The 11985-nt window shown below is 39.3% G+C and overlaps 1 protein-coding gene across 2 annotated transcripts; it reads left to right on the plus strand.

Annotated features, from left to right (window-relative positions):
• The first annotated feature begins 2560 nt into the window (after nt 1-2560).
• On the plus strand, nt 2561-9717 carry akap17a (A kinase (PRKA) anchor protein 17A). 2 transcript variants are annotated; one of them, XM_084908593.1, is made up of 8 exons: nt 2561-2712; nt 3478-3825; nt 3964-4002; nt 4122-4340; nt 4530-4742; nt 5693-5841; nt 6107-6347; nt 7506-9717. In XM_084908593.1, the coding sequence occupies exons 2-8, from the start codon at nt 3499-3501 to the stop codon at nt 8361-8363; spliced, it is 2046 nt and encodes a 681-aa protein (XP_084764719.1). In that variant the 5' UTR covers nt 2561-2712; nt 3478-3498; the 3' UTR covers nt 8364-9717. The 2 variants fall into 2 exon arrangements, with proteins under 2 accessions (XP_084764719.1, XP_084764720.1); XM_084908594.1 differs by lacking the exon at nt 3964-4002 and having other exon boundaries at nt 2562-2712.
• The last annotated feature ends 2268 nt before the right edge of the window (nt 9718-11985 follow it).

Here is an 11985-nt window from a genome sequence, read left to right on the forward strand (position 1 = left end):
CTTTCATATGTGTGTGGGGGATACGATACATTTCTCAGTGCCTAAGCCTGAACAGATTACTACAGATCTGCCAATCCTCTTGTTGCTCTGATGTCCTGCTGGCACCCTGTCTGTTCTCTGCTTCATGTTTCCCAGATGAAACCAACCATATAAAAGCTGGATTACATGTAAACAGTCACAGTGTATCACACAATATGTTTCTTATATAAAACTGAATGCTCTTAAGCCAGCTCCTTTGATGATTCTGTAATCTCTGGGGTTTCCCTGATCTAGAAGTCAAATAATGATTTATAGAGGTCAGAAGTGATGTGCTTTTTTCTGGCTATGTAGAATCCAGATTTGCCTTAGGCAGGCTTTCTACCAGATGACTGCTGATCAGGACAGGATAGAGAGCCTTTTTGACTGCAGTAACTGACCTACATGCACAGTGAAGGGAGTAATGCCTATTATGCAAATTCCTCTGCCATCCTTTCAGGGAAACTGTGCCAACTTTTTAGCCTGGGGCCTCCACTGTTGGACTAATCCAAGTCCAGTCCATTTTTATCTCACACAGTTACCACAGTGATGATGGCTTTCAGACAAACCCTAATGAGTCACAAACAGTGCCAAATAGATATCAAGTGAGTAACAAATGTGTACTGTCATCAGAGTGCTGTTTGTCTTGTGGCAGATATAAAAAAAAAAGACAGTGAATCCAGCCTGAACCATTTTTTGGTACTGATCAACATTTTTTTTGCATAAACTATATCAGCGATTTGCTAATAAGTAATTAAATTGCGGGCGATTACAATCAATTGCCAAAGTTTCTATTATGTATTAATTATGTGTGTTCTGAAATATATAGCAGGGTGTGTGTTCTTTCTCTTTTTAAATACTGCTAATGGTTATTTACACCAAAAGTCTTAAATAATTTGTGAGCCCGGTTAAAAAAAAGACCTCACAGATGCATCTGACCCATCTACTGTTCCCTGAAGCCTCGTCAGAAAAGGTCTCAGTGGAAGGAAGCTGAGTACTCAAAGAGAAACCATGCATACTCTCTCTCTCTGTGAGAACTGCAAACTCCACACAGAAAGGCTCCAGACTGGATTCAAACCCTTCTTGTTGTGAGCCGACAGCACTAATCATCAGACCACCATGTACCCCATGAACATACAAGGAGGAGAGGTACTGATGGTAGATAGGTTTAAATACCTGGTGTCAACCAATGAAAGGCAAGATTTAACAAGATGGTAGTGAGACCTGTTATGATGCTTAGTTTGGAAATGGTGACACTACAAAAAGACAGGAGGCCAAGGCAAAAGTGCCAGAGCTGAAGAAGTTAAGATTTTCGTTGAGAAGATGGAGAGGATTAGAAATGAGCACGTCAGAGGGAGACCTCAGGTTGAGCACAAAGTTAGAGAGGCAAGGCTGACTTAGACATGTGCAGAGGAGGGAGAGTGGACATATTGGACATATGATGTTGAACATGGAGCTCCCAGGCAGGAGGGCCTTATTAAGAAAAAAATATTGCTGACAATTTTGAGAATAAAGTCAAAAATGTATTTTGAGAAAAAAAAGTTGAAATACTAGTTTGAGACAAAAGCCAAAGGGTGGAGATTATGGTTGCTGTTTGAAGACAAACTCCCAGGTTGCTATACCTTCTACGAAAAGCCTTGAGTAGGAGGTAGCCTTGAGTTGTTGAAGCAGAAGAACATGCTAGGACTTTGATATAATGAATGGTGTTTTGAAACTTAAATGGTTAAAATCCTTTTTAAATAATCCTCACTCCATTTGGTTTCTTATACCAAGTAAGGTCTTTAACAAACTGGGGGTATCGATTTTCTCCTAAAATGTGACTTTGAAATTACTAAGCTACCTGTTAAACTCTCTGAATTCCATAAACAGGTCCTTCTGTATTGGAAAATTATATTTAAACATAATTTCACTCTACATAACAGCCCGATTTGGAACAATAGATATATACTGATGAATAGAAAATCTATTTTTATTCAAGATTGGTATTCAGTTTTGTGATGTTAAATGCAATAATACATTTCTGAGATCTTCATTAAGGAGTCTTTATTCTCCAAATTTGCTTAGATGTAATTACATATTAAAAGATTATACCCTACTTCAACCCTACTTTACTGGAAAAACAACCTAAACCTGATGGTTAAATCTTTGACTTTAGTTAAAAAGAAAAAGGCTGCATTTTTTTGTTTCCTTTTCGGAAGATTTTGATTTAGTGAGTTAATACTCTGTTAACTTTTATGACCCCGTCTTTGTATCTTCTTTTTCTTTGTACAAAGGTTGAAATTTGTATTTTCTGAATGTATAATATATGGTGCATTTTGTTGTATGTTGATTTTGCTAATTTAAAAAAAAGAAAAAAGAAAAAAAAGAACATGCTAGGAAATGGGTGCAATGGAGACAAATGATCCACTGTCCCGGCGACCAGGCAGCCCAAGAAGAAAATTGCTATGAATATTAATATTAAACTGAATTCAATTTAAGAGATCTTTTTCCATTTTTCTCACCGCCATATTCATCCATGTGGTGTCGCTGTGGGCGCTGGTATAGGCTTCTGTAGAAGGTCGGAGTTCACTGCGTGCGGAAGTAGCATGTAGTTGGATTTTCTGTATGCCTCTCAAGTGTATGGCTCACCTTAAATTACAACAGTGTGTTTGTTGTGTTTTGCATTTGCGGTTTTTACAGGGGAGCTAAGTGATTTTGGTAGGTTGTGGCTAGTCTGTTATGTTCTGTGCTAGCTGACGTTAGCATGTTGTTGTCTAAAGCGGTGATGTTTTAGGACCAAACTCGTAAAAACCGTAACGTTAACAAATAATAATCAGTAAACAAATAATAATGCGCAGTTTGCACGTAATAGCGTTAAATTAATCACGTTAACCAGATCGCTGTTAAGTTAATTTCATAGCTTTCTAGCCTGCCATCCTTCGGGATGAAGCGAAGACTTTAGCGTTAGCTTTCAGCTAATGTTACATTGAGTTTGCTAACGTTTGTGTAACCAGTAAACACCGTTCCCCAGAAATATGTAGCGTAGTCCTCCTGACACTGTTATATTCATTATTATTCCTACAAACTGTTGTCGTTGTGTCACCCTATATGCTCTCTGTTAACTTAACGTTAATGCACAAGAGCTGGTTAGCCGGTTAGCAGTATGAAGTTGTGATGGCGCAAGGGGCTTTATGCTTTAACGTGGCATTTGTTGTGTAATTTTCTAAGACTTGTCACACTGCTGTTTAACAAACCAAATGCGAAGGCTAACTATAACGGGTTTTATAATGTTGAGAATCGTTTGGCACGAGGCCTGTGTTTGAGCCGATGTTTAGCGCAGTTTGATTTTTGGTTTTGGAGGACTACTCATAGCACATGCGCAGTTTAGTTTATTACTTTGAGTTTGCTCCTTATTTATGTTTTATTTGTGTTTTAAGAGAGTTTAATAACTACTAAATCTTTATTTTCTCCCCTCTGCTGCAGCTTCTGTGTCTCTCTGCAGCAATGACCACCATTGTACATGATACCACAGAGGCAGTGTGCCTCTCTGCTGAGTACAACCTGTACCTCAAGCCTATTGCCAAAATGACCATCAGCGTGGCTTTGCCCCAGCTCAAGCTGCCAGGCAAAAGCATCTCCAACTGGGAGGTAATGGAGCGGGTGAAGGCCATGGTGGCTCCGGAGCAGTTTTCAGTCTTGCGAATCTCCAAGAGCACAATGGACTTCATCCGCTTTGAAGGTGAAGTGGAAAACAAAACTGTAGTCAAGAGCCTGCTAAGTCGTTTGGATGGGAAGAGCATCAAACTCAGTGGCTTTACTGATGTACTGAAGGTAAGGGTGAACAAATGTAGAGCATTGCAGTACTTATAATTAGTAACTGCATGGTTATTGGAGTCACTGGAGTTTGTTGTTGCTACTTAAATGTTCTGAATGTTTGTAACTCTTTGTCAATACATTGTAATTTGGCAGCTCAAAGAAATTACCTTGAAAATAAACAACTATCCAAAGGCAAGGCAGCTAGTTCTAAGTACTATAACATTATCTACCATAGATTGATTACAGGTTGAATTTAATTGCACTAATAAACCGACAGCAGAGTATATTTATGTCACCCTCTCATCATTTAGGTTCGTGCAGTAGAAAATAAAGTGGACTTCCCGACACGTCACGATTGGGATTCTTTTTTCCGTGATGCCAAGGACATGAATGAGACGCTACCAGGTGAGAGGCCTGACACCATCCACCTAGAAGGGCTTCCTTGCCGCTGGTTCAGTCAGAAGGACAGCCAGTACCCAGATCGGCCCTCAGAAGAAGCCCTCGTTGCAGTTTTCCAGACATTCGGCAAGGTGATTCACATTCATGTTTCTGTGTAGCTAAAAGGAAATTAAGCTTTTAATATTCACATTTTTAGTTCACAATTTAAAAAAAAAAAAAGAAGATATAAGCAGTGCCTAACTAAACAACAAGAAACTAATAAATATCGATATAAAAAGTTAAGACATTAGTATTTTTTTTTTGTTTTGTTTTTTTTTAAGGTACGAAATGTTGACATTCCCATGCTGGACCCATATAGAGAGGAAATGATGGGCAAGAACTTCAGCACATTCAGCTTTGGGGGCCATCTGAACTTTGAAGCGTATGTCCAGTATCAGGAATACTGTGGCTTCACGAAAGCCATGGACACTATGCGCAGCATGAAGCTGATGCTGAAAGGAGATGATGGAAAAGCCGTGGCTTGCAACATCAAGGTACTGCAGACTACAGTAGGGTCAAGCCTCTGCCTACACATATTAAAGCTGATTTTATTTTCTACCTCTTAATTGATCAAACCAATCATTCCAGGACTTTTTTTTTTAATCCATCTCCTAAAATGTTGTTTTCTTAATTATGTTTAGTCACTGCTGGGAGAGAAATTTCTTCGTACAAATTTTAAATGCCAGGGTTTTGAGAGAACTGGAGTTTAACTCATTATTAAGGTGTTCTAATGCAGTGCCCTTTCAAATATGGTTGTATTAAGCAGGACAAGTATAGAGAACCATGCAGCCTTGGGAGGTTTGTTTGATAAACATGCTGATAAATGAATGATTCTATGTAATATAAAGAACCTCCTTTTCCATTCAGGCTACCAGTGAGTGTAGCTTTTTTTTTCTTCTTATGTGAAAATGTTAAATGCACTGTGACAATAGCTTAAAACTTGTAGAGCAGAAAAGATGTTGTATTTGTAGCTGTGTCATTGGAATATTTGTTCATTATTCATTTATTTAAAATCTGTGTTGCCACAGTAATCTGACATGGATGTAATATTTTTAGCTTTCAAATGAAGAGCTGGAATGACTGTTCCTGACTAAGCATGGTTATAAAATGTTGTAATCATAGTAAACCACTCTGAAATGTGTGAAGCACTTGAATAAGCCCTTAAACTCACCAATGGGTTTATCAATCTGGTATTCTTGGATGATATTTTGTTTTGCTTTAGCCACTATCCCCTCCAAAGTTGGTTAAATTACTGAATTAATAAAAATTTACATACTTTTGTTTTGGGGTTTTTTGTGTGTATAATTTTACCAAAACAAAGACCATTTAGTTTAATAGCTACATTCAGTCAAACCAATGACGTCAACTGAAGTGCTCAGCTGTTTCGATATGAAAAGCTGTTGTGACAATTAACCTTCATATGATGTGCGTTTCTTATCCTCAGGTGACCTTTGACACAAGCAAGCACCTTAGCGATGCTTCTGTGAAGAAGAGAAACCTAGAGAGGATGAAGTTGCAGGAGCTGGAGAGGCAGAGAGAGGAGCAGAAACAACGAGAGAAGGAAGAAGAGGAGCGGCGTAAGGAGGAAGAGAGGTATGATGGAAGCCTACATAGGAACATGGACTAAAATTGGACTATATTGAAAAGTTAAACAGAAAAAATGTTAGAGGGGAAAAAATAGAAATTCTGTTTAAACAACTTAATATGAGGAATAAAAAATAAATAAATTGGGGAATTGATTTTCAGTATTTGATGGAGTTGGTGGCTTTTAAATGAACAACTTCATCACCTGGTTTGATAAGAGTTGACAAAAAGTTAACAATAAATATTCACAGAGCATATTGAACCACTTTTTCAGGAAACAGAAGGAATTGGAAGAGGAGGAGAGGGAAAGGAAGAAGGAGGAAAGATTACGGAAGCGAGAGCAGAAGTTGCGAGAGAGGGAGGAGCGCAGGAATCTGAAGAAAGTGAGGCGTCAGCAAGAGGAGGAGCAGAAGAAGCTGCAGATGAAGATTGCCTTGGAAGAGAGGAGACTGCTGTTGGCCCAGCGCAACTTGGAATCGATACGGCTCATCGCTGAGCTGCTGGCCAGGGCTAAGGTATCAATTTACACAATGCAACACTATACGCATCTGAATAAGTACTCTGCATTCCCTGACAATGGTCCAGCAGAATGTTGCAATTTATTGTTGAACCCCAATAGCTTAATCAATATTTAAGACTTCTGCAGTGTGTACAGCTCAACTTTAAATGTCTGTCCCCATATGAGTATTCATGTTGGATCTTTAAAATGTAACTATCTTGCTTTTCCATTTTTGTTTCTGAGAGTGATTATAATAGTGGAAGCTTATATTATTAATTGCAAAAGTTTCAAATAGTGAGATTGGCATATTTACAAGTAATCCACATGTGACAGAGCCAGCCAGGCTGCTCTCTTTCAGACATTTTTTACTATTCTTGGCAGTTTTTTTTTTTTTTTTTTTTTTTTTTTTAGTATACTATATTTTGAAAATTTCATTGGATTACCTCTGTTTTTTTTTTTTTTTGTGACCTAGTACCATTTCTTTTCTTGCTTTCTTTTTTTTTTTTTTTTTTTAAAGTACTATTACAAGGAACATGGAGTGATGTGTTTGTATGCTGTGGTTTCAATTGGAGTTGCAAACAAAGTCTCAGCATTAAAGAGTGGGTAATATTAAAGCAAGAGGTGCTATAGCGTCTTGTTTCAGACAGAGGATGAATGGGAGATTGCACAGAGCACTGGTATAGAATCAGTTAGGGTCGTTTTGAACTGCGAATCATGCAAAGTTTCTCTTGCTTGATAAAAGTTGACCCGACCATGTCAGCATAAAGGAATAATTTTATTTTTTAGGAACGGTGCTGTTTTTCTTCTTTCATAGATGTGAAATTTATTACTAAGCCCACTACAAGTTCACAGCCACAAATACACATGGCATATAACCCTTCAAAAAAGGGTTTGCCGTTGAGTTTAGGATTTTCACACTTATTAAAGGTACAAGACATCAGAAAAGCATTTGAGGACCTCATATAGGACTTTGATACATTGGGACAGAAAAAGAAAAATACTGATGACTAATGTTTCTAATTTGGATTTCATTTTGACAACCAGAGTACTGCATGTGTTGGGACTTGCACAATACAACTCCTGGGAAAGTGTTACTCCTGTGATACTTCCCCCCCAACCGACTCCTAAATCATATGCTTTCGTTTATCTTTGTCTTTTGTGTTCTCCTCATCAGGCTTTGAAACAGGAGCAGCAGAAGAGAGAAAGGGCTGAGCGTGAAGAGCAGGAGAGGAAGGAGAAAGCTCGACAGAAGGAGGAATTGGCCCGTCTTCAGCAGTTGGAGGCCTGTCGCCGCAAGCAAGAGGAGGAGCTGCGGAGGGTGGAGGTGGAGAAAGAGCGAGCACTGGAGCTACAGCGAAGAGAGAAGGAGCTCAGGGAGCGACTGCTTTCCAACTTGCTGAAGAAAAACAGCAGCAAAGCTGCAGGCATCCAGGATCAGAGTGGCCCTGAAGTGACTGAGGATATCTGTAATCCAGATGATGTGATACTTGGGGTCCTGAGTGGGGTGAATGGATTAAAGGCAGCTGAAAGCAAAGAAAAGCAGATGTCCAAATCTGGTGCTCACTCCCGAGTTTCAGGGAAGAATAAATTAATGGAAGAAAGGAGAGAAGGGGAGGACAGAAAAAAGGACCGGGAGGGAAGAAGGGAAGAAGTGTTTAGCAGCAAGCGCAGCAGGGAACGAGCACGAGACCATTCCCACAGGGAAAGGAGCTCTCACAGCCGAGGAAGGAGGCAACGGTCGCACAGCAGGAGGAGAAGGAGCTGCAGCCACCGAAGGAGGAGCTACAGTCATCATAGGAGCAGGAGGAGATGTAGCCACAGCCACTGCAGCAGGAGCATAAGCTCCAGCAGAGAGAGGAGCTGGAGCAGCACTGAGAGGAGTTCCAGCAGAGGGAGGAGTCGCAGGCATAGTCATCGCAGAGGCAGTGGCAGGAGCAGCGATAGAGGCAGGGACCGGAGGAGTCACAGTCATAGTCGACGATACAGGAGACACAGCAACAGCAGGGATAGGAGCCACTCCACACGGCGCTAAACTCATGGATGACAGTTATCATTTTATTCATTTGTACTCACCATTTCTGGACTGACATTTCAAGTTCAGCAAGTTTCAGAGAAGATTAGATACTTTTGGTTCCTCAGTTAGGTGAAGAACGTCCAACTTTACAGACTGCATATGCAGGTGAACCTTAGTTGTTGCTGTGGATTTTTACCCAAGTTGTTCTCAGATTGATGTTGTTGACAACCTAAATTTTCACTATAATCAGTGTAGCATGTTCACAAAAGTTAGTGATGCAAAATATAAACTTGACCTTTTTTCCCTTTCCTGGAAAATTATTTGTGTGTGAAGTAAAATGTATAAACTGGATTGAAGTACACTAAAACATAAATCTAAAAATGAATTCTAAAAAAGTGAGTTTTAAAGGGGTGATTGGACAAATTTAAGTTAAAGGCTATATCCTGGTCCACAGGTTATTACATCGACAGTCTGTTCTCTCATTAAAACATAAAACAAATTTTTCCATGACTGTGATGGATCAGTGAGTAACAGAGAGTTCAGACATGATTATTATTATTGTTTTTGTCCAGATTTGTAGAAAATAAGACACAGGATCTGATATTAATATACATAAGGTTTGTTCTAACAAGCACTTGCATGTTACAGTAGCTGCCGACTACCAGGCCATAACAAATGGCTGCTTCTCAATTACAGTGGGGGGGGGAGAGAATTCTCAAATGATGAAACACATACCTGCTTTAAGACTGTAAGGTACAATGACTGGTTTTGTTATCATTTTTTCATTAAGTGCTGCTTCAGTATTGGCTTTGTTGCTGATAATAGTTCAGAGAAAAACACAAACAGCTCTCTGTGACTGTGTCAACTTTGAATAACAGGACATAGTTTTAGTTAAAGAATTACTTTTGTGTACAATTCAAAGAACATTTTTGCTTTTGAAGTTGAATGACGTGATTTGATTTGTTTGAAGGCTTGATGTATTAAACCCAACTCTGCAAGTAGTGTACTTGCTCTTTCACAGTCAGATGTTGATCTAGAGTGCAAGTGATGGATTTGAGGCCTGTCTAGTTTCTTCAACACTTCACAGATCTTTGATAAAGCAGTTTCTTGGATGCATTTGTAAAAGTGTACTATGAGGATGTTTCTCTTGCTTTTACAGACCAATTGTAGTGACAGGTAAATTTTTTCAACCTTACTAATTACTGTACAGACTGTTCTTGACATTTACTTGCTCAGAGGATGTCCAAGTTTTGCTGACACTTTGTCATTTGTACTTGTGTCAAAGCCTGTTTGTTCTCCATGTGCTCATGATCCACTAGAGCATGTCTTGCGCACATTGCAAGTTGTTTAAAATAAAAAAAATTCAAGCTGAGACCTTTTTGTTTGTTTTTTTTCTTTCCCTAGATCAGGGGTCGGCAACCCGCAGCTCCGGAGCCGCATGCGACTCTTTAGTCTTTATTTTGCGGCTCCGGGTGGTTTGGGAAAATAAATTATAAGTATTTAGCTGAAGTGTATTTTATTTGTGTTTAGTTCCTTTTTTTTTTTTTTTTTTTTTTTTTTTTACTTGTAGTTCTAAATTGGAAGATTATTGTGATTTTGAAATATAAAAATAAAATTATATTTTATTATTTTTTCATCGCTCAAAATAAGCGTCACACTCGCGGAAGCCGGTATACCCGCCGAAACGCCGTGCATTTATCGAGACTTTCAACCCCAGGTAGGCCGATTATGGATCTTCAGATCCACATTATGTCGGCAGCTATTCTCCACCGTGAACTATGTTAAAAACAAACACCGCTCACGCCTCACAGATAACAACTTACAGTCCTGCGTAAAGATGAAAGCCCCGATTTGCAGACGCTGTGCGCAGAGGTTCGGGACCATAAGTCCCATTGTAAACATATCACGGCAGACCCGACGATGTTTGAATGAACATGCTTTTCAGCATCTCTTTATTGACCGCTTTTCACACACGGTTGCTGTACGCATACAGCCGGCTGTAGCTTTTCAGCTCTCTTCAGAGAGAGCGCAGACTTTAAGGCAGCAAGGCGTGATTGCGGGTCCCGCTCAGGTGTGTCCGCCTCCCCTGCAGCGGCGCTGCAGACCACGCCCCGCCACACACATTAACCAGGTAAAATACATATTTAGGCAGAATTTTGCAAATATCTATTTTTTTTTTTTAGCAGCATAGTGCCTTTTTTTCCAATTACTTTTTAAAAGTCAGATCAAGGCTCCAAAAGCCCAAAGACGATATAAGGGTGGCGGCTCACAACAGTTTTTGTTTGCTACATGGATCATTTTAGTTCAGCTGGGTGTCTTTCCTTTTGTTATATTTCTTTAAGAGTTCAAAATGTGTTATTTACATGAATAAAATGTAATTTTCTCTGTAGCACTTCATGGATTTCATAAGCAACACACCTTAGTTGCTCTGTGGATTCTTTTAAAAAGCAGTTAAAAACTTTTCTGTTCAAACAAGCCTTTTGTTGATCTATGTATTTTATATTCTTTACATTATTTACATTTGATCTTTTACATTGTGTATAATGTCTATTGATTGTACAGGGAGTGCAGAATTATTAGGCAAGTTGTATTTTTGAGGAATAATTTTATTATTGAACAACAACCATGTTCTCAATGAACCCAAAAAACTCATTAATATCAAAGCTGAATGTTTTTGGAAGTAGTTTTTAGTTTTAGCTATTTTAGGGGGATATCTGTGTGTGCAGGTGACTATTACTGTGCATAATTATTAGGCAACTTAACAAAAAACAAATATATACCCATTTCAATTATTTATTTTTACCAGTGAAACCAATATAACATCTCCACATTCACAAATATACATTTCTGACATTCAAAAACAAAACAAAAACAAATCAGCGACCAATATAGCCACCTTTCTTTGCAAGGACACTCAAAAGCCTGCCATCCATGGATTCGGTCAGTGTTTTGATCTGTTCACCATCAACATTGCGTGCAGCAGCAACCACAGCCTCCCAGACACTGTTCAGAGAGGTGTACTGTTTTCCCTCCTTGTAAATCACACTTACTTTAGGATTAGTTTAACACAAAGTCAGGGCTGACCCGGGACCATTGCTGTGAGTCACAGTGGGCAGCATAAAAGTCCTTTCACATCCGACGCAGGATGTGCTGCTAATTGCTAACTGCTAACTAAAAGCAAAGGATCCAGAATTTGTTGCGCTGGCTGCTGGGCTCTGTGGGTTTTTGCAGCAGCTCTACCTGTACTAGATGCACCTGCTCCTTGTCTTTTCTATCTCTAACTTTATGTCCTCTACAAGAATTTGTTTTTTTTGCTGGTTCTTCAAATGTTCAATAAAAACATGTATGCTAATTCATAACGAAGAAAGCTTTGTAATGAAGACTGTCATTTCCAAAACACTGACCGCCCCCACCCCGCGGTCCGCAGCGCTGTTGAAAAGGCTGTGGAAGTCCCTATATTAAACACGTAAACCTGTGACACAAAAATCACCAAACTCGGACGACCACAGACTGTTTTCCTTCGTGGTGATGAAGGAAAACGCTGGGTTGGCATGTAAAAGGGCATTTATTCCCTTCAAAGACCTGCAGTTCAAAAAAAGCGCCCCTCCAACAGCCAAACCCATCTGTTCTCTGATTGGAT

The sequence above is a fragment of the Perissodus microlepis genome, chromosome 16 (assembly GCF_051167445.1).
Source record: "Perissodus microlepis isolate ML-2025 ecotype Zambia chromosome 16, ASM5116744v1, whole genome shotgun sequence".
NCBI lineage: Eukaryota > Metazoa > Chordata > Actinopteri > Cichliformes > Cichlidae > Perissodus > Perissodus microlepis.

Bases quoted from the DNA above. Each gene is read 5' to 3' on its own strand.
- akap17a (XM_084908593.1), top strand. From the start codon at position 3,499: ATGACCACCATTGTACATGATACCACAGAGGCAGTGTGCCTCTCTGCT. The intron at 3,826-3,963 runs GTAAGGGTGAAC...GTAATTTGGCAG, and splicing joins GCTTTACTGATGTACTGAAG to CTCAAAGAAATTACCTTGAA. The intron at 5,842-6,106 runs GTATGATGGAAG...CCACTTTTTCAG, and splicing joins CGGCGTAAGGAGGAAGAGAG to GAAACAGAAGGAATTGGAAG.